Genomic DNA, 26,330 nt, shown 5'->3' on the forward strand with positions numbered 1-26,330 from the left:
CTCCCACTACCCATCAAAGGAAGCCCTCCTCTAATACAAAAGATTTAAAGTGAGGATGGAGCTCTTCAATTATCTCTAAAAATGATCACATCTCAAACAGACAACAGAAAATCTGGTTGGAGATTTAATTCTTTTAATTTTCCAATTTTATTTTGAAAATGATTTTAAATTCAAATCACAGAAAAAGAAAACAAAAAACAAAAAACAAAAAACAACCTCATGTCCTCAACACTATCAACCAATGTTGTAATTTAACTGCTACGTACTATTTCAGCAATTTTTTTTCAGAATATCAGCTACTTCACAGCTTACTCTTCTTGAAAATACCAGGCTAAGAAATAAGTGATTCTGTACTTTTAAGACTTCTTATATGTGCCACAATATGAGTATACTTAGAAATCTAACTTAAATATGTACTGTCTCCTTCTAGGCCACATCTGAAACCCACAGTCAGTAATCTTCTTTCCTCTAGTTTCCTTTCCTTGATGTTTGGCATGTTACCTCTGGATACAGATCCAGAGGGACCTCTCACCCTGTATCAGCACAGTGGTATCTTGGCAGTGGTCTTAATGATAAGTATAACTACTCCTCCCCAACTATAAATTATGAAACTCTTTACAAATGAGAGGGTTTGGTTTTGCTTTAATGAGTTTGGCCAGTATAAATCAACCCATCAAAGGCTTGACACCAACATTAACATTCAAAGTGTGAGAACTAGTCTGCTAAGCTACAGTAAGTACTTCATAAGGACAAATCTAAAATAGCAGCCCTGTTATATTTAAACTCTCATGTCTTGTTACTTAATCATAGAATTTTAAATCACTTTAATGCAAAACTCCCTTTTTCTCTACCTCGCCAATTCTCACCAACCAGAATAGTGAACAGAGAGCATGAGTTCATGAGTCCATGAATCATCACAGCTGTCCCTAGCCAGGGTGAGGTACACACAGCAGCACAGTAATACCAAATGTTGCCCTCTCTCATTTTACACAACGAATTGACTGTTAACAGTGATTATCTCTAAGGAGTGGGAGTCAAAATTACTTTCATTTTTGTTTTTTATGTACTTTGGTATAGGTTGAATTTTTATAAAGAAAATGAATTTTATATTAAAAGCATTTCTATTCTGAGGGGAAAAAAAAGACATGAACCAGTTTTAATTTGGTTCCCATAAGAGTATTAGAATAATTTCAATTTTTACTATAAGAGATAACAGCATAAGAAAATGTCAGGAGACAAGCTCCTACAGGGACCAAAGTGCCCTCTCAAGCAAATTTTTTTTTTTTATTCAAATGTATCTCAATTTTGGGGGGCAAAGGGAAAGACAACAGATTGTAGCTTAAAAATAAAATTTATGGAAAATTTTCTGTATTTTTATCTCAAATGGTTCTCTCTCCCCTTTGGACCAGAGCTTAATTGCAAAGGCTTAGCACTTCTTTTGGATGGAGGAGAGACCTGAAAGCAGGCACTTCTTTTCTCTTGCACATTAGACTGGTTATTCTGAAGGAACAAAGAGATACCCTTAAAAAGCTCCATGAACTATATCTTCCCCAGAGCCTGGCAAAAGAGAAGGAGGAAACAGGACAAAAATTTAGCTGCATTAAAACGAAATCAAACACAAGGTCAAGAGCAAGTGTCTGAGACTGCTCTGCCCTGCTAGGGTCCTAGTTAAAATATGGTTTCTCTTTACTCTGACAACGATGCATCAGGGCTCCCCTCTGCCTCCAATTTAGGCCATATTGGGGTACGAAGAACAGAAATGCTTCAGGTAAGATTGCTTAACTCGAGCAGTTATTCTATACCATGAAAATTTGGTTGTAATGGAGAAACCTGCTTTTGAAATGAATGTAAGATGCTGACTGAGGGTCCTACTTGCAGACTATCATCATTTTATCAATCTCTGGGAAAGTATTTCACCATCCCTACAGTTCAATTTTTTCTGTTTAAGATAAGGAAGCCAAATTCATTCAGTTATCACTGAGACTTTATTAGATATCTAGCAAGTGACTCAAAAGTTTTGAGGTTCTGATGGCCAGCCATCATTCAAGCTTCATCGCTTTGTATTCCAAATCTCATCATATCCATTTGCAATGACAAAATTTCCTAATTTCAAAGGAAAATGTGGTGATTGCTTAGTAGTTATCATGAGAACGGCATCCCTCACCAAATCTGTTCCGGAGTGCCTTGAACTTGAGCTCAAACGACTGATTCCAAGTCTCAAAGAGCCTGGGACCACATCTTAGGAACGAGTGTCAAAGGGGAAATATTTCGTTCCTGGCATAATTTTCCTGACGTGATACATATTGCATGGGAATACACTTAGGCCAGTAAAGAACCTGCGCGTGCCTACCAGCTTGATTTAGGAATATTATTACATACAAACGCCGTACTGTCTCCAGAAAACATCAAGGACTTTCATCAACATCTCCCTGACGCTCCCAGCTTGGAAAATGTCATGTCAGCCTTTCAGATCACGCAGATGCGCTGCTTAGGTACGAAGGGAGATGGGTTGAGTGGCTGAGCTCAGACCCAAACCTACATATTTTAGTGTTAACTGCTCCCGATCTACATCCAACATATTTACCGAACACTAACAGAACTCTAGTAAGCGCCCACCACCGGAAAGGAAAACACTTTCTTCCCAGGAAACATCTTTCCACTAAAAATCCCCAAACCCGAGACCTACCACTTTTTACTGAACAAAAAAGCGAGTGTGACGGCAAGAGGGGGTGGGAAAAAGCGTGGCAAGAATTTGCACGGCTCTTACGCCTCCTCCCTCGGAGCGCGCCCAAGTCTGCGGCCTCGGGCTCCGGGACACTTCCCCTCCCACCCGCCAAGGAGCCGCGGCTGTAAGTTGAGAGAAGCGGGCTCTCGGCACGTCAATCAACCGGCTCCTCCCGCCTCCCGTCTACACCTCCCCTCCCCTCCCCCCTCAAAAAAATAAAGGCAGAGAAAGAAAGGGAAAAGAAGGTAACTAATTTGGGAACTAGTCTCCGTGGGGGCTTCGCCTCCGACCCAGGGAGGCCGCACGTCCCCGACTGGGCGCGCTGGCGGGCGGCGGGATCAAGCAGGCGGCCCGGCAGTCACCCGTCACCGGGTCCTCGCCGTGCGCCCGCGGCGCCCCGGCTCCCCGCACGGGTCGGCGCCGCTCCGGTCCCGCACTCCGCCGAGTCCGCCGCCCCCAGCCCTGCGGCCCGGGCCAAAGTTGCGCAAATAGCCCCATAACTGGCAAATACTCACCGGCCGCAGCAGGAACCGGGGCTGCGGAGATTTTAGGGAGTTTAAGGCAAATCGGCAGCGGGAAAGGCAGGCGGAGGCGAAGGGGCCGAGAACTGCAGTGGCGGCGGCGCGCGGCGCTCGGGCTGGGCTGCGCGGAGAGGCTCTGGCTCTGCCAGGGACTGCGCTGCAACAAAGGACTTCCGCTGCCGCACAGCCGCGCCTGCTGCACCGCACTGAGCCGGCCCCGCTTACGCGGCGACTCCGGGTCTGCCCACCAGTTCGCTGCGGCGTCCGCCAGCCTTCCCCTCCCTCTCGACCGCCCACCCACTCCGCCGCTGGCTGCTAGGGGCACCCGCGGTCGCCTGTTTGTTGCAACAAGTTTCTGCGTCGGGCTCCGAGGAGGCTGGCGCAACCCGCACCGCGGGGGCCGGCGCGGCGGCGGCCCGACCACCCCTCTCGCCCCTTTCCCAAGGGTAGGCTTGGGACCTCCTCCTCCTCCTGTTTGCACAGCTGGATAGGACTGGGCTCCTCCCGGCTCCCCAAGGGCAGGCTGCTGCTTTCCCACTCCGTCCAGATGTCAGAGCCCGGCCCCAGAGGGCCCAGCAGCTGGGACCCTCCCTCACAGTACGTTCCTAGCGTTCGGGGGGCGCCGGAACCCTCGTCTCGTCCCGTGCGCTACCAGTCGGTTCAGGGTCGCCCATTCCCCGCACCTCCCCCACGCTTGCCTTCCGTGGGCCTGTCCGCCTCTGGCCTTGAGTCACTTCCCCCGCCATGCCCCACCCCGCCCGACCGCCTCCCCTCCTAGGCTACCGGGGCTTAAGCTTCCCTGGCCTCGCGCCCTCACTCTTACCGCGAAGACGCGGGTGCACCCTTTCCCGCCCCCATCTCTGAAATGAGGTGGTGCCTGTGTTTTTGCACACCCTGGGGAAAGTCCCCGGGTCACGCGGTTGTGTGTGTGTGGGAGCCTGTGACGCTCAGGCTGGTTTCCACGCTTCCGCCTACAGTCACGACTAGCAACCTTGGCGAAGGCACCCGGAGAGCGGGCCGACCCCCGCCAAGCCAGTTGAGCTGGCTGGCTGGCGGGCGGGCGGGACGGCGCGCACGTATGCACGCACGCACGCACACTTCGGCCCCCGCGCCTCTGGTTTCTCAGCTACGAGGGGCGCGGTCACGTGGGGCCCTTCGCCTGGAGGCTGGCGCGGGAAGCCGCGCGAGAGCGGGCCGCGGGGTGCGTGAGCCGGCGCTGCCGCGTGACGTACGCGGCGCGGGAGGCGCCCCTCCCGCACGGAGAAGTCGGCCGCCTGCCTGCCGCGGCGGCCTCTGGGTAAGCGACGCGGCCCGGCCCCTATGGGCTGCCCCGGGCTCAGTCCCTCCCGCCGCGATCCGCCTAGGGCGGCGGCCTGCAGCTGCGCCGGTCGCGGGACAGATGCAAGTAGCTGGGGAGATGGGTGTTTCTGGTCCGTTTGAGATGTCAATCAGGGTACTGGAGGAAAATGGCAACCGTCAGTGAAAGCTGGGCGGAGAACGCCCAGAGCGGCCTTTCTCTGTTTACACCATGCGGCCGCCAGGCCCGACTTAGGCCGGGACTGGGCTCCGGGGCTCTTCAAAGGGACGGAGACCTTCTGCCTGGGGGCCCCGGGGCGACCCGGCGCGGGAAGCCCCCCACGGGCCTGCGGCATTCCCCAGGCTGCTGCGCCCCGGACCCCTCTCGCCAGTGGGCGGGTCTCCAGGTGCCACTGGCGGAATGCTGCAGGCACTGTCCTCCGTCTCCCCTCCACTGCCCCGTTTGTGATTACCCCATCTCTAGGGCCGGAATTCCCCCTCATCTCCATAATTCTTTTTTCAGATTATGTTAATCTCATTCTAAATCAGTTTTACTTTTTAAAGCCTGCTCCATCTATCGCTGCCTTCTTTAGCACTCTTTATTTGGAGAAATCAAGCTGTTGTCAAATTGCTTAGGCAGTGCCTAGCGCCGTACCTGGAAATTGACAGCAGCTAACATGTTTCATAAATTAACGCCCCAGTTCCCCCCAGTGGCATGCATTCTTTTGAGACTCCTCTTTGGCAAAGCTGTTATTCTCACAGGATTTTGTGAAGTATGTAAAGTACACCTTAGAATCACAAGTCTTAAAGCCGAAAGGGGCCTAATAGAAAATGCAGTTCATCCCTCTCATTTTACAGATGAGGACACCAGGCCAAAAGACTAGCTTGATCGAAGTCCCATACCTCTTCAATAACTAGACTCCAGGGCTCTAGATGTCTTGGTCTTAACAGTCCTCACCACACCAGGAGTGCGATGCTAGTTTAACCCACTCACTGTAGAGACTTATCTGCTAGAGGTGATTGTACTTGATTCCGGTTATTGAGAAATCAGACTTGGCCAGTGTGATGACTCTGGCCTCTTAAGGAATGTGGTTGGCACTATTGCTAGGTGGAATAGACTGCCTATTAATGCACTTTGAGCTCAAAGCTCGTCCCCCTCCCCCGCACAAAAACATTCAGCTCTATTTTCTGCAAGAATAACCAAGATGTGCAGCATTAGTTGTTTCCTTGGGTAAAGGCACCAGAGATCACTTTGGCAATCTGAATATGCTTTAATTAAGAGTGAACTATTAATCCACTGTCAGACGTCAGCTCTCTAATAGGGAACAAAACACTGATGGGATAGGAAGCAGAATAGATCACTTCTGATGGCCGGGAGGTTTTCAGGAACCAATAGAACATCACAGGGATAATCAGCAAGAAGACAGGAGGGGACCGCACATAACTTGCTACACTTTTTCTCCCAGCGCAGCTCTGAATGTCTTATTTGGAGGTAGCAGAGATGGATTTGGTCCTTGTTTATTGAGTAAACAGCCCAATAGCAACCTGCAGTGGCCCGCTGTTCTTTCATAGATGAATTATGAATACTTACAAAATGGAGATAGTATTGTCTCCCATCTTACAAGCAAGGAAACAGGCTCAGAAAGATTTACCTGGCTTCAGTGATGCTGTCATTTGCAGTAGAACTCAAGGCTAAATCACTTTATCTCCCAAGTTTGGTCAGTGCTCTTTTGCATTAGATCTTGCTACCACTTCAAGCCAGGAAGGGGATGAGTGAATCGCCTGTGGCTGATTTATTGGCGCCTGTGGTTGCCCAGAGAGGCTGAGCAGGACTTTCAGCTGCCCTCTACGCCTTAGAAAGTAGAGCTGTGTGCTTCCACCCTATCTCCTGAGGGGAGTGCGGAGGAGCCAGGCTGTCTAGCTGGGGAGGAGGGGCCCAAGTGCCTTGGCCATAAATTATCCTGGTCAGGGCTGTGCTGGGAAGTGTTGCATAATGCCCTCCCCAACACTGAACCAAAGTGATTTATTTACTATGGTCCGTAGATGGTGCTTGACCATCTTGTTAAAGAAAAACTTGCACATTTTAGTAATAAAGGCCAGAAAAGAGTTGGGGGTTTTATATTATTGCAGGTTTTTTCCTTGTCTTAAAAACAGTGCAGGTGCTCTTATCTTGATAAATTATAAAGTACTTCTACACCACTTCCTGTGCCCCCTTTCTGCTTATTTATTCCAAATTGCATGTGAACTTCAGTCTCTTGAGAGAAGAATGCTAAGAAAAATACTGTTCCAGTTTATAGTTACCAGCACAGGCTGTGGAGTCAAATATAGCTTTTGATCCCACTTTGAACTATTTGCTTGTTGTATGTCCTAAGCCTAGGTTTTTTCTTATCTTAAAGTGGAAATAAAAATAATACATATAGTCATGGTGAGGATTAAAAGAGATAGTGTACATAGAGCATTTAGCACAAGGCCTTACACATACTATTTACTCTATAATAATAGCCATTAATAACTAACAATTTTTCCTCTAGGCTAGAAAAGATATTGCTGCTTGAGCTTGCTTAGGGAGAGTGGAGGAAGAGGAAAGAAAGTGTTTGAAGCAAACAGTAGTTTCAGGATTATTGGTTGAATTTATTAACACATCTGCTTTCCTTTTCTAGCAGGAATTTTTTTTCCTTTTTTAATCTTACCTGGAGAAAAAGTGTTTATAGTGTAAAGTTATTTTTGAATATTTTTCAATTCATTATTTCCCTGGTTACAAGTCAGTCATACAATGGCTCTTTAATTCCTCCTGAGAAATCCTAGGCACTTTAAGCAAAGGGTTTCATTAACGCATGTGGATAATGTGTGTGTGGAACATTGCGTGGCAAAGGAACCATTGGTTCGCCTATATTCAGAAGTTATAATCATTCTTGTTTGTACTGTGTTCCAGGTCTGTACCAGTGTTGTTGTTTTCCAGTTTTCTCCAGCCCTGTCAGTGGTTTGCTTTTTCTTTCAGAAATGCAGACTTAATTTTTTTTAGTGGACTGAGAGGAAACTTTTCCTTTACAGGGTTCCGATATTTTTAAGATCCAGTAGCAATTTGCACTCACTGGTGTTAGCTTTCATGTTTGCCTGGCATTGCGGCTTTAGCAGGCATCCCACGTGTTGGTTAGATGAGGGTAGAGATGTAATAGGCTGGCTGTGTCTACCAACAGGCAGCAGGCCCCAAACTAACGTTTCCCCTGTTCCGTTAAAGGTTTCTAGAGCTTAACTGCTCTTCCTGTACCATCTACCGCATCTGCTCCTTACCCTCTTCTCTTACATTTTCAGAGATAATTTCATTAGCAGATGCCTAGAATTACTGCAGGGTGTACCTCACACAAGAATTTTCAGATCTTAAATTTCCATGTCATTTTCAGATATTATAAAAATAGATATAATAGTGTCTGAGAGAGTAAATATACCTCTTTTTCCTAAGTACTTTTGAAAAAGAAGTTTGAAAATGGTGTGTTCTTCATCTGCCCCCAAGACCCATACTACTTTGGGAATATTTCTGCTTCTTGATCTGGCAAGTTTTTAGTTTACAGTTAGAATTACAGTGGTTGATTTTGGTTCATTTAATGTAATTCGTATAATTCCCACATTTTAAGCCCTTCTTGTGAAATAGCTTTTCTCTTTAATTTTAGTGTGTGAAATAGTCTCTTGGATTTCCTGGGTCCCTTGTTCTTCTAATGCAGTGGTTCTTAATTGAGGCATTATATTAGAATCACCTGTATGTTAGTCGCTCAGTCGTGTCCAGCTCTTTGTTACCACACAGGCTATAGCCTGCCAGGCTCCCCTGTCCATGAAGTTCTCCAGGCAAGAGATACTGGAGTGGGCTGCTGTTACCTTCTCCAGGAGTCACCTGAGGAGGTTAAAAAAGGCTCTGTGCCTCACCCTCAGCAGTTCTGTTTGGGTTAATCTGGAGTAGGACTCAGACATCAGTACAGCTCTGCATAGAAGGTTTTACAATGCAGTTAGGGCCACTATTCTGGGGTAAAATGATTTCTGCAAACATTCTTTCTCTTGGTTATAAAACATTACACTGCCACAATCATGTGAAGGTAAATTAAAAAGTTAAAATCATTGTATAAAATCTTAGTAAGTAGCACTTTGGATATTTCTGCTTTTACCTTTGTATTTATAGCCATGAGTAAGTATCTCAAAAAAGCTGTACACATTCCTAGGCCAACTTTCCTGTCTCCATGTCTTAATAATTAATAATAAAGTTACAGTGGTGGAAACCACAAGGAAAATAAGTGTTTTCCAGAGAAATGGATGTCTTACTCCTTTTGTTTATTCTTTTATTGAAGAGTCTTATAGCCTGCCAGAATGAAAAATTGCATATTGTAGGACATTATTCTGGCTGTCATAGGTCTGAGAGTCCAGATCTAAGAGTCTAGTCTGTCTATTATAAAATATTATTTTAAGTAAATTCAAAGAAGTTGAATATCAAGCTAACATTGAAACTGTTCTAGCTTACTTAGATTGAGCTAATCCAGTTATTACAGTCTAGTAAGTAAACAATTTTTTGTAGTCTCTTAAATATCAGTGCTATTATTATTAATATCACCTTGATAACAGATAAACTGTTTTAAGATGTAGCACCATTACATTTGGCTATAGCATTTGTAAATATAACGGTAAGTTATTGCAACCTCTCTCACATTTTAAATCTCCATGAAAATTTCTCACATGTAACTTCTAAGATGTTTCTGTACACATAGGAAACTTTGACTATTCCTCATACTAAAGAAAACCAAATGAGTAGACAACAAATGATGAACAAAGGCTATATTAAAAGCCTCTCTAATAATTTGTAAAGTAAGTTGTATTAGAAACCGTCCTGAATTAACTATGTTATGTTTTGGTTCTATTAACATGAGGTAAAGTCTGGTTGTGCTGCCTTAAAACATGAAATGTCTATAATGCAAACAAGTTTGAATGAACTTTTATATATATATATATATATATATGACTTTTTATTTAACAGATTTGAGTTTATCTCATTTTATAAACTTGAAACATTTATCCCTTTATTTGATTCAATATATTTGCAAAATCTGCCATCAGTATATATGTTGATAATTCTAGATGGGGATTTTGAAGAAAAGGTACTGAGTTTGAGGTCAGATGTGAAGTTCTGTGAGTACCATTTAACAGGTAGTTATCTGATTTTGGGTACCTTTCCTGCCTTCTCTGAGCTTATGGTTTCTTAACCTGAAAATGGAAATAATACAGGATCCGCTTTAGTACCTCATAGGATCAAAAAAAGATAGTGTAGGAGAGAGGTTCTCAAAAGTGTGGTCCACGGACACCTTGAAGTTTCCTGAATTTCTTTCAGTGGGTTTATAAGTATCTTGCTTTTGCCAAGGCAATTTCTCTTAATACATTTGAACCAAAACATCATGTGGCAATAGATTGATTGAAAAGGCAGAGAAAAGAACCCAGCTATAGTTTTTAAAGCCAGGTATTAAAGAAGATTGCAAAATACAAGTGCCACCCTTCACAGTGGATGAGAATCCATCTACCCAGTATAGGGGACACAGGTTCAATCCCTGGTCTTGGAAGATTCCACGAGAGTTCAGAGTGACCACATAGGTAGAAAGTAGGGAGGAGAATCCTAGAAAGGTTGTTGAGGGGACCCCCAAATACTGTGTGTAAATTCAGCTTAAATCTCTTGCCAACCCTGAAATGTGTATGTGTGTTGAGCAGCCTCCAAACAGCACACCTAACACAAAAAAAAAACCCAAACCATAGTGGAGGCAGAGCTTGGGAGTTTCAGTTCAGCCTAGCTAGTTTGCCGGAGAAGGCGATGGCACCCCACTCCAGCACTCTTGCCTGGAGAATCCCAGGGACGGGGGAGCCTGGTAGGCTGCAGTCCATGGGGTCGCTACTAGTTGGACACGACTGAGCGACTTCACTTTCACTTTTCACTTTCATGCATTGGAGAAGGACATGGCAACCCACTCCAGTGTTCTTGCCTGGAGAATCCCAGGGACGGGGGAGCCTGGTGGGCTGCTGTCTATGGGATCGCACAGAGTCGGATACAACTGAAGCGACTTAGCAGCAACAGCAGCAGCTAATTTGCAAAAAGAAAAAAAACATCGGTGCTGTTTGGAAGAATATTATAGTACCTAGAGTCTTTAGTAATGACAGTGTCTAAGATTTTATCCAAAATCATGAGACATATGAAGAAATAGGAAACTATCATCCTAATTGAGATTGACCCCAAGATGACCCAGAGGTTGGATTTAGCTGAGAAGATTTAAAGCAACTACTGTAACTGCTGAAGGGTGTAAAGGAAAATAAGGTCATAATATGTGAATAAACTGGAAATCTCAGCAGAGAAATAGAAACTTAGAAAACATGAGATGAAAATTTTAGTCCTGAAACTATATCTGAGATAAAAAATGGGTTAACAGGAATGATGGTGAACTTGAAGATAGGTAAATGGAAATGATCTTATCTGAAGCAGAAAGAGAAATTACTGTGTGTGAAAGTTCTCTGTAAAATTCAACACTCTGTATTAACATCAAGGATTAATGGGTTTCTTTCAAGGCCTAAACTCACCTCTTTCCTCTGCATATGGACTGACATCATAGTTTATAAATCAGTGCCATTGAAGAATACTCTGAGATTCTCTCTCCTTACTTCCCTGGTGGCTCAGGGAAAGTCTGAGCCTCTGTCTACAATGTGGGAGACCCGGGTTCGAGCCCTGGGTTGGGAAGATTCCCTGGAGAAGGAAATGGCAGTCCACTCCAGTACTATTGCCTGGAAAATCCCATGGACCGAGGAGCCTGGCAGGCTGCAGTCTATGGGGTCGCAAAGAGTTGGACACGACTGAGCGACTTCCCTTCCCTTCACTTCAACCATGTGCTTTCCACAATCAAAAAAAAAAAAAAAAGATTTCTTTTCTCCACACTCACTGCTGCACTTACAGTTGTGATTCTATTCTTTCCAGCTTCTAGAGATTCTACCCCTCTTCAGCCTGGAAGTCTTTGATCTGCGGTTCCCTCAATATCCTGTTCTATCTGTACCTATCCTCAATGGCCTCTGCTTTCTAACATTCTAACATCCCCCTGCAATCAGATACTCTGCTCTTTCCCAGAGTGTTGAGAGAGGTCACCAGAAACCTTGGTCAGCACACTTGGTGGGTGTTTGTAATAGGTCTCATCCCCGTGTTTCTCAGCCACTCCTCCCATCAGGGTTCTTGCCTTTTCTTGTGTTGTGTTAGTCGCTGCGTTCTGTCGACTCTCTGCGACCCCATGGACTGTAGCCCGCCAGCCTCCTCTGTCCATGAGGTTCTCCAGGCAAGAATACTGGAGGGGGTTGCCATTCCCTTCACGGCATCCGCCTTTTCTTTACCTCCCTCAATAACAATATATGTTCTTATTTCTCTTCGTGTGTCTAGCTGTATCCGTGTTTCTCAAGGATTCATTTTTAGCCTTTTTTTCTACTTTTTCTTATTTTATTTGGTAACCCCATCCATTCCTGGTGACTTCAGCCCAGTTATTTCGGAGGACCTCCTCTCTAGCGCTGCCCATTCTACTCAGATGTCCTAGGGTGGACACCTCAAACTCACTGTGTGCAAAATGAAGCTTCTCTCTTACCAAGCCAGCTTCTGTGCCTCTCCTCTGGCATTCTGCTATACTACCTATATATCAACACCTTGCACATGGCAGTTACTCTGCAAATAGGATCCTGAGGAATGAATGAATTCTCTTGCCCAAGCTGGAGTTCTGAAACTCACTTTTGACTTGGTCTTCTCTGTGACTGAGCACATCCAATTCTCTGCCAGTGCTTGTCAGTTCTCCATCTGGTATATCTTCTTGTATTCCTTTCTTCATTCCCACTGCCATTATTTAGATGTTACAAAAGACTACTTACTGGTCTTTATTGCTCCATGCCTTTTCTTTGTTAATCTTTTATATTTGTTGCTACTAGAGCAGTCTTGATTCTCAGGCCTAATGGTGATGATTTTACTCATTCTGGTTTTTTTTTTTTCTGCCTGGAATGCTATGTTCACCTTCTCCATTTTCATCTAAATCCAGTTCAAATGGCTTATTTCTCATTGGGTTTCCTGTTTATCTCCCCCTCATGCTGTCCAATTGCTCTTATGGCACTTACCACTTTTGCTTCATGTCATAGTTGCTCTGTTTTATGTTTTGTCTCCCCTGTTAGCTTATTGACTGCAACATCATTGTAATTTTTTTCTGTCCCTGTGCCTTGTACGGTGCATGCTTTCAAATACTTTCCTTTATTAAATTTCTCTTCACAAAATATTTGTTTGATAAGTGAATTTAACTGTTACTCAGACCATTAACCACAGATTTTTACATATGTGGCTTTTTAGTGTTTGCCATTTTCATTTCTACACGGTTCAATAGTTCACTATACTAACGCACTATTTATATACACCATATATATATATATATATATATAGAGAGAGAGAGAGAGAGAGAGAGGGAGAGAGGGAGAACTGTTGAAAATGTTTATGATCCAAGGGGGGGTGTTTCGGAGATAATTTGTAAGACTGGTTTAAGGTACTTCAACCTTAACTATCTTATTGAATCTAATTTTACATATTGAAATATCCAATATAGAGTTTTAATTTGGTTTTTTAATCTCCTTATAAATTGGTGGTATTTTAGAATCAGGGAAACGTGGTAAATACAATAAATAATGACTTTTGATTAAATGGCCTTTTGGAACAACACCCACAACTTGGATTTTTGATTATGTTCTTAGAGGATAGGCTCAGGTCGCTGTAGCTTCTGTTATCTTAATTTCTTATTTTATTTCTGCTTAAAAGCTTTTAAAATGAGATAGAAAGGGATATATGTTTTGTTACTCGAGGGAGGACCAGGGGAAGCTATTATGTTTGAATTAGAAGAATTTTTTAAAGTAGTGTGTGAATATAGAGTTAAAAGAAGTTTTAGGATTCCTAAAGTATAATACTATTCATATAAAAACCTTCTTAAAGGATATATGGGACTTCCCTGGTGGCTCAGATGGTAAAGCATCTGCCTACAATGCAGGAGACCCAGATTCAATCCCTGAGTTGGGGAGATCTCAGAGAAGGAAATGGCAACCCACTCCAGTATTCTTGCCTGGAGAATCCCATAGATGGAGGAACCTGGTAGGCTGCAGTCCATGCGGTCCCAAAGAATCGGACCCGACTGAATGACTTCACTTTCGCTTTCAAGGGATATATACCTATGCAGTAGAAATATGACGATGCACAGTAGAGTCAGAAACACTAAATCAAGATGGTGGCTGCCTTTGGGGGCAAGGAGTAGAGGGTGGTGGGGATAGAATGAGGGAGAGATGCGGTGGTTTTCTTCCCTGTTTGTGGTTGTTTACTCTCTGTGCCCCAGGCCAGGTGGATGGGAGGTGGGTGCTTGTTACATTGTGCTCTTTATCTACTTATCTGTCTAAAATACTTCAGCATATTCAAACAGGATAGTTCCCCCAGCTACCCTTAACTCCCTGTTCTCTAGTTTCCCTGGCAGAAACGAGAGTGGTTTCTTTGAACCTTTCCAGACATGTACATAAACAAGAATATATTTATGCATAAATTCTTACCCCACCTTTAAAAATAAAATAACCACTCTACCACTTTTTCATAAATAGTAGTCTTCTGTACACAATTTTTACATTTTGCTCCTTTTTTTTTTACTTAATATGTATTGGAGATTATTTCATATTAGTACATTAAATACGTGGTTTTAACTAAAATAGCTCTAACCTTTTATCAGTAATAATTGCTTTTGTCTTTACCAGTTTTAAATGTTTGTTTTGCTGTGTCACATTTGCTTAAGTAGCAGGAATCTGAGTTTCTCCCTGATTCTTCTTTCCAGGTATTCCTCTGAGACTTCCCAGGGTATGTGATGACTGTTCCCTCTGCTCCTTCAGTTGGTGGGTTGTGTCTTTTTCTGGGCGGTGGAGAGGGAGGGCCCTGGGGGTCTGGAGTCCAGTGCCCAGGTTTGAATCCCCAGCTCTGCATCTCACTAGCAGCATGATGTTGGGTCAGTCAGCTCTCTGTGTTGATTGTTTCCTCACCTGTAAAATGGATTGATTATTTCCTTTCTCACAGAATTGTATTGAAAATTAAATGAGTGAAAAATTCCTGACACACAGGAAACATTATAAACTGTTGATGATTTTTATTATCCATCACTCAGCATTTTGCAGCCCAAGCTACTGCCAGTCTCCAGACAGCTAACCTCCCACTCTCATCACTGACCTCCTTAAGACTTTGATCTGTCTGGTTAGTGAGAAAGCTTCATTCTTTATTTAGGACCTGCTCTTTTAGAGAAGGTTCTCCCAGACCCCAGTGGTGCCCTTTATACCACACCTGCCTTCTCTTTGAAGCACCAGGGCTCTCTGCACGGTTGAGGTGGAGAAGGTGGACAGAGAGGATGGCCCAGCCTCCTGCTTCCAGGGCGCCCTCAAATGTTCTTGCTGCTCTGCTCACACTAGGCTTCTCCACCAGAATTCTTTTGCATATTCTTCCCAAGGCATGATTTCCGGCCCCCCTGAGACCAGTGGTCCCATCTAGCATTCTACTTCTTCGGGAACCTCCATGCTTGTATGTGTCTGAGTCCAGTTAAGGTCAGGGCTTAGGTTCTTTCCCACTGGGCTCTAAGCCCCATGTGGCTTGACATCTATTTTAAGGGCTTCTGTGACTGATAAGTTTCCCAAACTTATATGATAGTTAGGCGGCCAGTGTCCCCTGAGTATGCAGAGGATCCCTAAGGAGCAGGGACAGCTCTTGCCTAGCCAGGACACACATTTAGAGTTGACATTTGAACAGTAGTTTCCATTACAAGGTGCTTTTCAGGTAACTTATCTCATCTGGCCCTGAGGCAAAGATCAGTACCTCATTCCCATTTTTGCCAGTGAGGAAACTGAGGCCTAGAAACATTGTGGTCACATAGATTAAAAAAAGGACAAACTCCCTCTTTCACATCGCTGGCACCCACGGCAAGTCACTTTCTTACCAGATTTTAAAAAGGCCATGTATTACCTTTTCAGTATAGTGGATATCAGTTATCATAATTTAATGTTAGCTAAGTTTAGGGTTAGATTAACAGTACTGAAAACTGTTGAGTAATTTCATTTAGATTTAGGTCTCCCTGTCCTCTGTAGGTTTGTGTGAACTATAGCCAATTTGGTTTAAAAAAAAAAAAAGGCAAAAACTATATTGTCCTTTTTCTCAGAGCCACAATGGACACAGCTAGCCATAGCCTTGTCCTTCTGCAGCAGCTGAACATGCAGCGAGAATTTGGTTTTCTGTGTGATTGCACCGTTGCTATTGGAGACGTCTACTTCAAAGCCCACAGAGCAGTGCTTGCTGCTTTTTCTAACTATTTCAAGATGATATTTATTCACCAAACAAGGTAAGGAGGTGCTTTTGTAAATCAGAAGAATTTTTAATACCGTGATATAGTTAAGCTTTATAAAAAACATCATTTTGGGTATTCTTTTTTTATGGGATCACCTTAGGAAATAAAAAAAAAAATTATCATTTTTTTACACATCTGTAATTAAGCTCTGTATAGGATCCATGGTGGAAGATAATGAAAACAATAATAGGTAAAGTTTATTTGTTTAATCCCATAACCAACCACTAAGCATTTATCTAATGTAAATTCTACCATTATCCATATTTTTTTAAGAGAAAAAGAAACTGTGATTGAGTTAAGTAACTTGTCCATCTAGGATTACGCACAGCTAATAAATGAAACTCATGCAAATCTGTGCTCTTAGTTACTAAGTTGTTGATTTCTGTTCATATTTTCAGAGCAAGATTTCAATGTCATAACTCCACCCACCTGGTGGCGGCAGAGGAGCCCCGCCGGTGGGCGGGGCAGTCCATTCCACCCTTCTTTCCTCTCTGGGCTCCGCCTCTCTGCGGGCGGCGGTGTCCTCAGCCCCAGTTTCTCTGGCCGTGCCGCCGAATCCGACGCTGGGTCGAGTGGCACCGTCCCCACGGAGGGAGGGCCGATATTCCATATTGTAATTCAAAGGTCATTTGTTTCAAATATTTTTTCAAAAAAATTTTTAAAATTTATAACTCAACATGATAGGGAGAGGGGTATAAAATGGTATCCAGATTCTGAGCTCTTGGTAAAAAATAGCTTTAATGCATGTTAGGTTAAAAGTGATGGAACACTATGCTTACAGATTTGGCGTTTCTCTGGCAGTCCAGTGTTAAGACTCTGTGCTTCCCCTGAAGGGGGCGCAGGTTCAATCTCTGGTCAGGGAACTAAGATCACAGGCCAGGTGGCTTGGCCAAAAATAGAAAAAAGACATTTATAGTCTAAGAGAGAGGTAATGCATGTAAGGAAAATAATTGCAGTGTGATTGATCTTTTTGTGCCTCAATTTCCTTCTCTGTAAAACACTAGAATAGTATATCCACTCCATGATGTTGAGATTAAATGGATTAATAATATTAAAATGTTTGGAACAGAGCTTTGCACTGTTAGCTGCTGCTATTAATAATTTCTATGATGTGTATAGTCGAAGTGCTGCACAAAGTAGACTGGAGTGTCAGCAGCCGTACTTTGAGAGGGTTAGAACAGGTTTTACAGAGGCTCTGAATCTTAAAGGATCAGGAGGAGTTTTTCAGATGTTATAGAGGAATGCCAATAATTGCAATTGTAGGCAGAGGAAAAAATGCAGGAAAACATATGCAAATATGAACCAGGCTAGCACATTCAAAAAATGGATTGGCATATATGATAAAAAGGGGAGAGGAGATTAGAGTTGGGGACAGGTCATGGGTAGCCTTTTCTGTCACACACAAGTTTCCTCTCCAACTTAAGTGTCAATGTAGAAACTAGATTAGGAACCCTACCTTGACATCAGCCTCATTTGAGAGCAGTAAGTTGGTTTAGCTCTTAAACACCTGTTTGTACCAGGCACTGTGCTAAGCTAAATTCAGGAGATGCACAGGTAACAGGCCTGCTCTGTGATATTTCTGCTGAGTAACTAAAATTCCTCATTTAAAAGACCTCTGTGCTGATACTAAAAAAAAACAACCCTGCCACAGACCATGGCAGTGAGTGGGTCAGAGGTAAGAGTGAAACCCAAGAGAGAATCCTAAAATATCAGGACTAAAGAAATGGATTGCTGGCATTCAGACTGCTTTCTGATGTGTTGAGGCAAACTTGCGTTTCAGGGAAGGTAAGTCCATCGACTGATTCCATTGTTCCTTGTTATCCAGCCTTTCCCTCAAGTTCTCTTTATCTTAATTTTAACGGAGTGTTTCCTGATTTCTTGTTACACAATTATTTCCATCTATCTTCTGGATTCTAGATTCATATGTGAAAAATTGGGCTTGAGATTAATTTAAAGCTTTTCAGAATTACACTTGTATTCATTTGTGATCTAAAGAGTAGATATATTAATATATTTGGAAGCCAAAATAAGGTGAGTATGATTTAAATTCTATATGGTACCAATTCCAATAAGCCCTTTGAAATTTTAAAATTATTTTTTGTTGTGGCAAAATATATATAAACATAAAATTTGCCATTTTAACCAGTTTTAATTGTACAGTTCAAGGGCATGAATCATATCCACAATGTTGTATAACTATCGCTATTACCTATTTCTAAAACTTCATCACCCCAGAAAGAAACTAACCATTACATAATAACCCCCCATCCTTTCCACTCTCAAGTTCCCAGTAGCCTCTAATCTATTTTCTGTCTCTGAATTTTCCAAATCTAGATTTTTCTCACAAGTGGCATCATATAGAATTTGTCCTGTTGTGTCTGGCTTATTTCATTTAGCATGTTTTCAGGATTCATCCATGTTGTAGTGTATATCAGAACCTGATTCCTTTTTACGGCTGAGTAACGTTCCAGTATACATATATACTGCATTTTGTTTCTCCATTCATCTGTTGGTGGATAGTTGGGTTGTTTTCTGCTTTTGGTTAATGTAAAATGCCATTGGTTTATGGATTTCCATTTGAGTCCTTGATTTCAGTTCTTTTGGTTATATACCCAATAGACTGTTAAGTTCCTTAAGGGCAAGGTATCTGTTTTATTTGTTTTTCTACCCCCTGCATGCAGTGTAAGTGCATATCACTTAGGAGTCACTAAATGTTGAACTAATCAGAATATCTGTGTTTCTTAACTTTAGGCAGTAGATTGAATAAGTGGTGCTGGGCCATAAAACTGGTATACAATGAAAATCTGAGCTTTTGTTGCTGTGTTTCATCAAGGCAGATTGTTAAATAAGAAGTTAGGAAGAAACTGCTTTAGCCTAAGACTGTATGCTATTAACTAAAAGGCCAACTGGGTTGTTTCATTCTGTGTGGGTCTGTTTTTTTGTTTTTAACAGTGAATGCATAAAAATACAACCAACTGACATCCAGCCTGACATATTCAGCTATTTGTTGCACATTATGTACACGGGGAAAGGGCCAAAACAGATTGTGGACCATAGTCGTTTGGAGGAAGGGATTCGATTTCTTCACGCCGACTACCTTTCTCACATTGCAACTGAAATGAATCAAGTGTTCTCACCAGAGACTGTGCAGTCCTCAAATTTATATGGCATTCAGATCTCAACGACCCAAAAAACAGCTGTCAAACCAGGGCTGGAGGTCAAGGAAGCTCCTTCCAATAACAGTGGAAACAGAGCTGCTGTCCAGGGTGACCACCCCCAGTTGCAGCTCTCTCTTGCTATTGGGCTGGATGATGGCACTGCAGACCAGCAGAGGGCCCATCCTGCCTCCCAGGCCTTGGAAGAGCACCAGAAGCCCCCAGTGTCCATCAAGCAGGAGAGATGTGACCCAGAATCTGTGATCTCCCAGAGCCGCCCCTCACCCTCATCAGAGGTGACAGGCCCCACTTTCACCGAAAGCGGTATCAAAATACACTTATGCCATTACTGTGGGGAACGTTTTGATTCCCGTAGTAATCTAAGACAACATCTCCACACCCACGTGTCTGGATCCCTCCCATTTGGTGTCCCTGCTTCCATTCTGGAGAGTAATGACCTTGGTGAAGTGCATCCACTTAATGAAAATAGCGAGGCTCTTGCCTGCCGCAGGCTCAGCTCCTTTATTGTCAAGGAGAAAGAGCAGCAGCCCGACCTCTCACACCGGGGTGCCACAGAGCCTTTGCAGATCAGTCAAGTGTCTTTGATCTCCAAAGACACCGAGCCAGTGGAATTAAACTGTAATTTTTCTTTTTCAAGGAAAAGAAAAATCAGCTGTACCATCTGTGGTCATAAATTTCTCCGAAAGAGCCAATTGCTGGAGCACATGTACACACATAAAGGTAAATCTTACAGGTATAACCGGTGCCAAAGGTTCGGTAATGCATTAGCCCAGAGATTTCCGCCATATTGTGACAGCTGGTCTGATATCCCCCTGAAAAGTTCTCGTTTGTCGCAAGAACAGTTAGATTCATCTTGTGCCTTAGAGTCAGAACTCACACAAGAAAATGTGGACACCATCCTGGTTGAGTAGCAGTTTCTCCTTCAGAGTTTTTATATCAATTTTGAAAAAGGAAATCCACATGTGTTTTTTTATTCATAAATTATTTTCCTCCTCAGGTTCTTTACCATTTATCCAAGTTCTAAGGTTGTATATACTACATCTTTCTATTGTAAAGATATATCGATACATTGCTGCCAAAATGTAACCTTCCATTAGGGCTGTCTTTTCCTCAGTTAAATCACAATTTACAAATGAGAAATCAATGTGGAAGTATGGAAGTTTTTTCAGGTTGTAGAATCTGTAAAAGCAAATTGAATATGAAATAAGTGTAATCTTTTTAAAAGAATGTTCTAAACTATCACTTTTGGTGAATGTTCCACATGAATTAAGCCCCTATGAGGATTATTTTAAAATATTTTCTGCCATATAGGAAATTAATAGTTATATTAGTGTATAAATATAATGTATAAAACATTTGTTTGAAGGCATAACTACACCAAATCACGAGTAGTTTTAAATTTCTGTTTATTTGCTAGTTCTGCAGCATCTTGCATGCATGTGTGTGCATGCTCAGCCACTCAGTCAGATCCTGGGGTGTGATTCTTTGTGACCCCACAGAGTGTCTGACTGACCCCATGGACTGTAGCCTGCCAGGCTCCTCTGTCCATTGGATTATCCAGGCAAGAAAACTGAAGTGGGTTTCCATTATATGACTTTATTTAACATTGAGCATACCTCATTTTCAATAAAAATTATTTTATCTAAAAGAAAAGAAGAGTCAGAAACACACAAAAACTTAGAGAGTCAGTAAGATACATACACGTAGGTAAGCATAGATGCCTCCAGTGTTGAGACAGCAGTTCAGACAGATCTGCGTGGACTGACACCCTGGTGTTTTACCTTAACCTAGTGTTTTCTTAAAGAAATTAAGACCAGTTTGAGATTTATATGACAAGAGGTTTATATGAACTTAAGAAAATGATAGAATACAAATTATCTTTCTATCCATAGTATCAGAAGATTTTATAGGCTGTTTGAATTGACATTAATTTCCTTTTTTTCCCCTTTTTAGCTAAGGAATTTATTTTTTAATATAAATTTATTTATTTTAATTGGAGGCTAATTACTTTACAATATTTTATCGGTTTTGTCTAACATCAACATGAATCCGCCACAGGTGTACACGTGTTCCCCATCCTGAACCCCCCTCTCAGACATTAATTTTCTAACAAAAACCTGAAAAGGTACTTTTTCAGTGGCACAGTTTTCATTTTTTCTGGTACATAAAACCAGCAGAGTAGATAACAGTCAGTGTACTAGAACTATGTTTAAAAATCATGACCAGCCTTCTCTCTGTGAGTCAACTTAATTCCCCTTTCTAATAGTGAAACTTACAAAGCTAAAACTCCAGAAAAATTAAAACTGATGGACCGAATGACAGATTCTTCTGCTGTATGTAGCTGGGAAAAAGCTGGTCAAACCTCACCAGAGAGGATAGATCTAAATTGTTTCTGATATGTTTGAATTTTAAATCCTAGATAGTCAAGAATAACCAAAGAGAGAGGCTTTAGAACACCCTCATCTTTTTTGTATGTTCCCCTGTTAAATTCTAACTCTCAGAAGTATTTTAGTAAATTTAATAAATTTGGTTTCTACAGCTTAGAATTTAATTGGATACAAAAACTCTTTAATTTCCCTGATGACTGCACACTTCATAGTTCCTGACATCAGAGTTCCTTAAGTGTCTGAGTTTAGTCAGGAAGGAGCTCAGAGAGAAATCCATCTCATTTTAAGGGTGCAATGATTTCTCTGAGTTATCAGTGAATTCAGGTAGATTATGAAGTGGTAAGTTTTTCTTAAGTGAATGAAGAAAACCAATGGGCATTATCTAAGGTGGTTGAACTTCTGTCCTAGACAAGGATGTGAAGCCTCATGGGGTCAGGATTAACGTGCTAAGAACAAAATCTAAGTAGCTATTGATACAGAGTCAATTGTATCAGTCAGTAGTTAAAACAAATGTACTGCTCTTTAGTATCAGAACTTCATCTAATCATATTCTTAAAGCATTTCAGCAATTACTCAAACTTTTGCTGTCCTCAATGACTTCATCACATAAGGTGAACACAAATATTAACGTTGATTTCATGTATCTTAGGCTATTCTGGATATATTCCCTAGCCTCCTTCAAGTACAATTTTATTTTTTCTTGTTTAGATAAAAATTTTCTTGATTTTTCTGTTCTGTTTTCTTTCTTACTTGCTCAGTCATTGGTCCTTGACACAAAAAGTATGTGTAGCTTAAAGGGTGGGATTTATTGTGCATATGAGTTGTGGGTAGGACAGCAGTTCAAGGCAAAGTCTGGATGAGGCAAGAGTTTGCTTTTGGCTGACTGTCCATAATAGACAACATTAACTTAAAGCAGACATTTATCTACTTTGTTGAGTGTTAAGAAAGGAGTGATTAACTGTATTTTTATTCTTATTCATAGGGTTCCTTTTAATATTAGGAATTCAAAGCAAGTGTTCTTTCCTTCATCTTCATAGTATTATGTCTGTATTAGGAAGTGGGAAAATGAATACTCCATTTTATAGGAAAAAATCCCCAAACCTGGGTTCCGGAGAGCCAGTGAGTAGTGGTATGGGGAATGATTCCAGTTTTATCTTTTTCATTTGTTCAACAAGAATATTGTAAAAATTATTTTATAACTAATATTGTGCCCTGAGTATTTTTAAAGACATGATTCCTAAGAAAATCTACCTTGTATAAAAAAGTTCCTCCAGCCAAACACTTTAATTTTGACTACATCATTTATAAAATGGAGCTGTTATCTTAGCCATATAGTATGGTCTGCATAATGATTGTCAAACTCTTAAAACTGGAAATGCTGCATGCACCTTAGTGTATCAGGCAAGTACTAAACAGACGTTTCCTCTTTGGATCAGCTTAGAATTTTCCCTTTCTTCTAGATCCCACATACAGTTTTTTTCTAGAGGAAAACTGACTGTTGCAGTATTTGTTCTGGTTAGCATCTTGTTAAACTCAGTATCTGATAAGTGCAGTCTGCCTTATAAGAAAACCAACATTTCTGGATTTATCTCTTGAAATTATTATTTCTTTCTCTGAATTATTATTCACTTTCCCATCTGTAAAGTGTATGAAAGCAATCCCTACCTCACAGGGGTGTTGTGAGGATTTGTTTTAAAATTGTGGTAAGTTATATCAGTATTATTGATAAAAACCAACCATATAGGGACTTCTCCAGTGGTCCAGTGGTTAAGACTTCACTTCCCAACGCAGTGGGTTCCGGTTCAATCCCTGGTCAGGGAGTTAAGATCCCACATACCTCATGGGTCAAGAAACCAAGACATAAAAACAGAAGCTGTACTATAACGAATTCAATAAAGACTTAAAAAAACCAACCATATAAAGAAAATTACATTCTGCATTTTTTATGTAGCTAAACCTTTAACTTTAGTATTCCAACTCATAAATTCTAGAATGTCTTCAGAAGCGGTTGTGTACAAGTTAATACTCAATAATTAATTGGCAGAATTTTTACTTTTTACAAATACTTTAGAAACAGCAGAGTTGCTAGAATTCCCACTCTACCTTAGTTTAATCCTAAGTATTTCTCTTTAACCTTTAACAAGAAAGATAGTAATTCTTCGGCATTAGTGGAAATGAAAACTTTCCAAGTTCAGTGTTATTGAAAGTTCCCCCAAACATATTGTTTATATATAGGAAAAGAAACAAAAGCAGTGGAGAAAATACCATTTTCATTTCTTTGATGTAGATCATCTAAAAAGTAGATGGAGACAGGGAATAGAGTAGGGATAATAACATAGTAATTTATTATGTTCTATCAAAATAGTATTGGAAAAGACTTCACTTAAAACTGAAGGAAATACTTATTAATCATGGGAAAAGATAGTCTGGAAAATGTATAATCCCATTGATGTTTATTTGCACAGGTGAATTCTTGATGTTGTAACTCAGATCCTTGAGAAGTATCCATTTTTTGTCTAATTGAGGTAAAAAATAGGCAATGTGAAGAAATTTCATAAGGTAACTTGTATCTTTGTATGTTTTAAAGTAGATGTAGCTCTGTGGTATTTTATTATAATTAATTTTTAAATTCCTAAGAATGAAATCTGTAAATTATTATTCTTTGTTGTACTTCTATATTTGTATGGTTGGACTTTCTGAAGATTGGTGAGATTATACAGTCCTTAGCCTGTCTGTCTTAAATGTAAGGAATTACAAACTGTGATTTTTGTCTTCAAGACTTGAAGAATCCTTTGTGCTTCAGTGTGTATCTGTCCATACTTGATTACTTAGTAGATATTGTTCCAGTGCAATTGATGGACTGTCATCAACTCTTCTGTTTTGTGCCAAATAGTCATTTAGTCAGGTTAAATCAAATATCAACTTAAAATTCTTTCAAAGAAACTTGGACTTAAAAAATTTAAACCAGAAAAAAAAAAAGAAAAGGGAAATTTCCTGGTTGTCCAGTGGTTAGGACTCTGCGCTTTCACTGCTGAGGGCCTGGGCTTGATCCCTAGTTGGGGAACTAAGATCCCACAAGCTATGTGGCACAGGCAAAAAAACCCCAAAACCTGTACAATGAAAAAGGCCCCCTGAAGAAATCTTCAAAGTACTACTAACACATAGTAACATATAATACAAGAGACTGAAATCAATAATATATTGTATGCTTAAACTCTTCCACCTAATGTATTGTGAGTTTGCTTCAGAAATATTCTTTCAGAAAGTTTTGTATTCTCCATTTGGAATGAAAACAGTGAATTTCATGTATTTTATCATGACAAATAAATTAATGTGGCTTGATCATAAACAAAACTTTTTGTTAGCTCAGCTTATAGAATGTGTTCTTATTTTACAGCAGTGTCTGCCAAATGTTGTCTTCCTAGTGTTGAGGTAAGTAGTCTCTGTATCAGGTAACATATTGGATGTGTGATGCAAAAAATGCATCAGTGGGTCCAATTCTTATCAACAATAATCTGTGTTAATAGAAAAGTTGTGTCCTCATCAAGTGCTTCCCAGCTGCCATCTCTGGAAAGAAAGATAGTATCTAGTAATTTCCTGGAAGTTTCTTGCTTTGCTCCTTTCTTTCTTCCCTTTTTACTATCCCTCCAGTAGCGGAATCTGCAACAGCGATTCTCAGCTAGGATGTATTAATTGGAGTTCTCCAGAGAAACAGATGGAGAAGGCAATGGCATCCCACTCCAGTACTCTGGCCTGGAAAATCCCATGGACGGAGGGGCCTGGTGGGCTGCAGTCCATGGGGTCGCTAGGAGTCGGACACGACCGAGTGACTTCACTTTCATTTTTCACTTTCATGCATTGGAGAAGGAAATGGCAACCCACTCCAGTGTTCTTGCCTGGAGAATCCCAGGGATGGGGGAGCCTGGTGGACTGCCGTCTATGGGGTTGCACAGAGTCAGACGCAACTGAAGCGACTTAGCAGCAGCAGAGAAACAGAACCACACTGTGGGTGAATGTGTATGTGTCTGTGTTTGTGAGAGGGAGAAAGGGAGAGAAAGAGATTGATTGACTGGTTGATTATAAATAATTGGCTTATACAAAGATGGAGGCCAAGTCCCAAGTCTGCAGGTGGCAGGCTGGAGACTCAGGGGAGTGGGTGAGGTAGTTCCAGTCCAAACTTTGCAGCTTGAGACTCATAAAGGCAGGAAAAGACCACTGTCCCAGCTAATTGGCAGAAGTTCCATTATTCTCAGGAGGGTCAGCCTTTTTGTTCAGTTCAGGCGTTCAGTTAATTGTACGAGGGCTACTCACATGAGAGGAAATCTTCACTCAGTCTACTGAATCAAATGTTAACTCATTCAGAAACAGAGACACACCAATAATAATGTTTGACCAAATTTCTGGGTATACCATGGCCCTGTCAAGTTGACACATAAAGTTAATTATCACACTGGGTGATCCCCCCTCACCATGGTGACATTTAGCAGTGTGGAGGGATTTGTCACAACTGGGTGGGGTTAGAAGAAGGTTGCTGCTGGCATCTAGTGGGTAGATAAATCAGGGGTACTCTGAACATCCTACAGCACAGAGTATAGCCCCCACAACAAAGAATTGTCCAGCCAAAATGTCTGTGGTGCCAAGAATTAAATTTCTATTTGTATTAACTTTATCCCATCTTTTCAAAGATAAAAATGTGATTATTAAAAATTGTAGATGTATTAAGCAACAGGACAGCCTAAAATCTCATATAGTCTTTGAATTAAACAATTGTGTCCCTAATAAGTTCTCTGTGA

General features: G+C 41.6%; 2 protein-coding genes across 4 annotated transcripts in view; one reads left to right on the forward strand and one right to left on the reverse strand.

The window, feature by feature from the left end:
• ZBTB1 (zinc finger and BTB domain containing 1) overlaps positions 1-4,213 on the reverse strand; it is a 25,928-nt gene extending 21,715 nt beyond the window's left edge. The window contains exon 1 of one of the 2 annotated variants that reach the window (XM_040226274.1): positions 3,241-4,213. The gene's annotated coding sequence lies outside the window, so the exon portion shown is untranslated. The remainder of the gene's footprint in view (positions 1-3,240) is intronic. The other variant, XM_040226273.1, reaches the window with a different exon arrangement.
• An 81-nt stretch (positions 4,214-4,294) lies between these two features.
• Positions 4,295-26,330, forward strand: part of ZBTB25 (zinc finger and BTB domain containing 25) — a 44,338-nt gene continuing 22,302 nt past the window's right edge. The window contains exons 1-4 of one of the 2 annotated variants that reach the window (XM_040226279.1): positions 4,295-4,543; positions 15,789-15,968; positions 18,927-19,870; positions 24,935-24,969. In XM_040226279.1, the coding sequence (XP_040082213.1) occupies positions 15,796-15,968; positions 18,927-19,870; positions 24,935-24,969 (1,152 nt within the window). In that variant the 5' untranslated portion in view covers positions 4,295-4,543; positions 15,789-15,795. Of the gene's footprint in view, positions 4,544-11,844; positions 15,969-18,926; positions 19,871-24,934; positions 24,970-26,330 lie in introns of those variants that run through there. The other variant, XM_040226280.1, reaches the window with a different exon arrangement.

This window comes from Oryx dammah, unplaced genomic scaffold, assembly GCF_014754425.2.
Source record: "Oryx dammah isolate SB20612 unplaced genomic scaffold, SCBI_Odam_1.1 HiC_scaffold_26, whole genome shotgun sequence".
In the NCBI taxonomy this organism is placed as follows: domain Eukaryota; kingdom Metazoa; phylum Chordata; class Mammalia; order Artiodactyla; family Bovidae; genus Oryx; species Oryx dammah.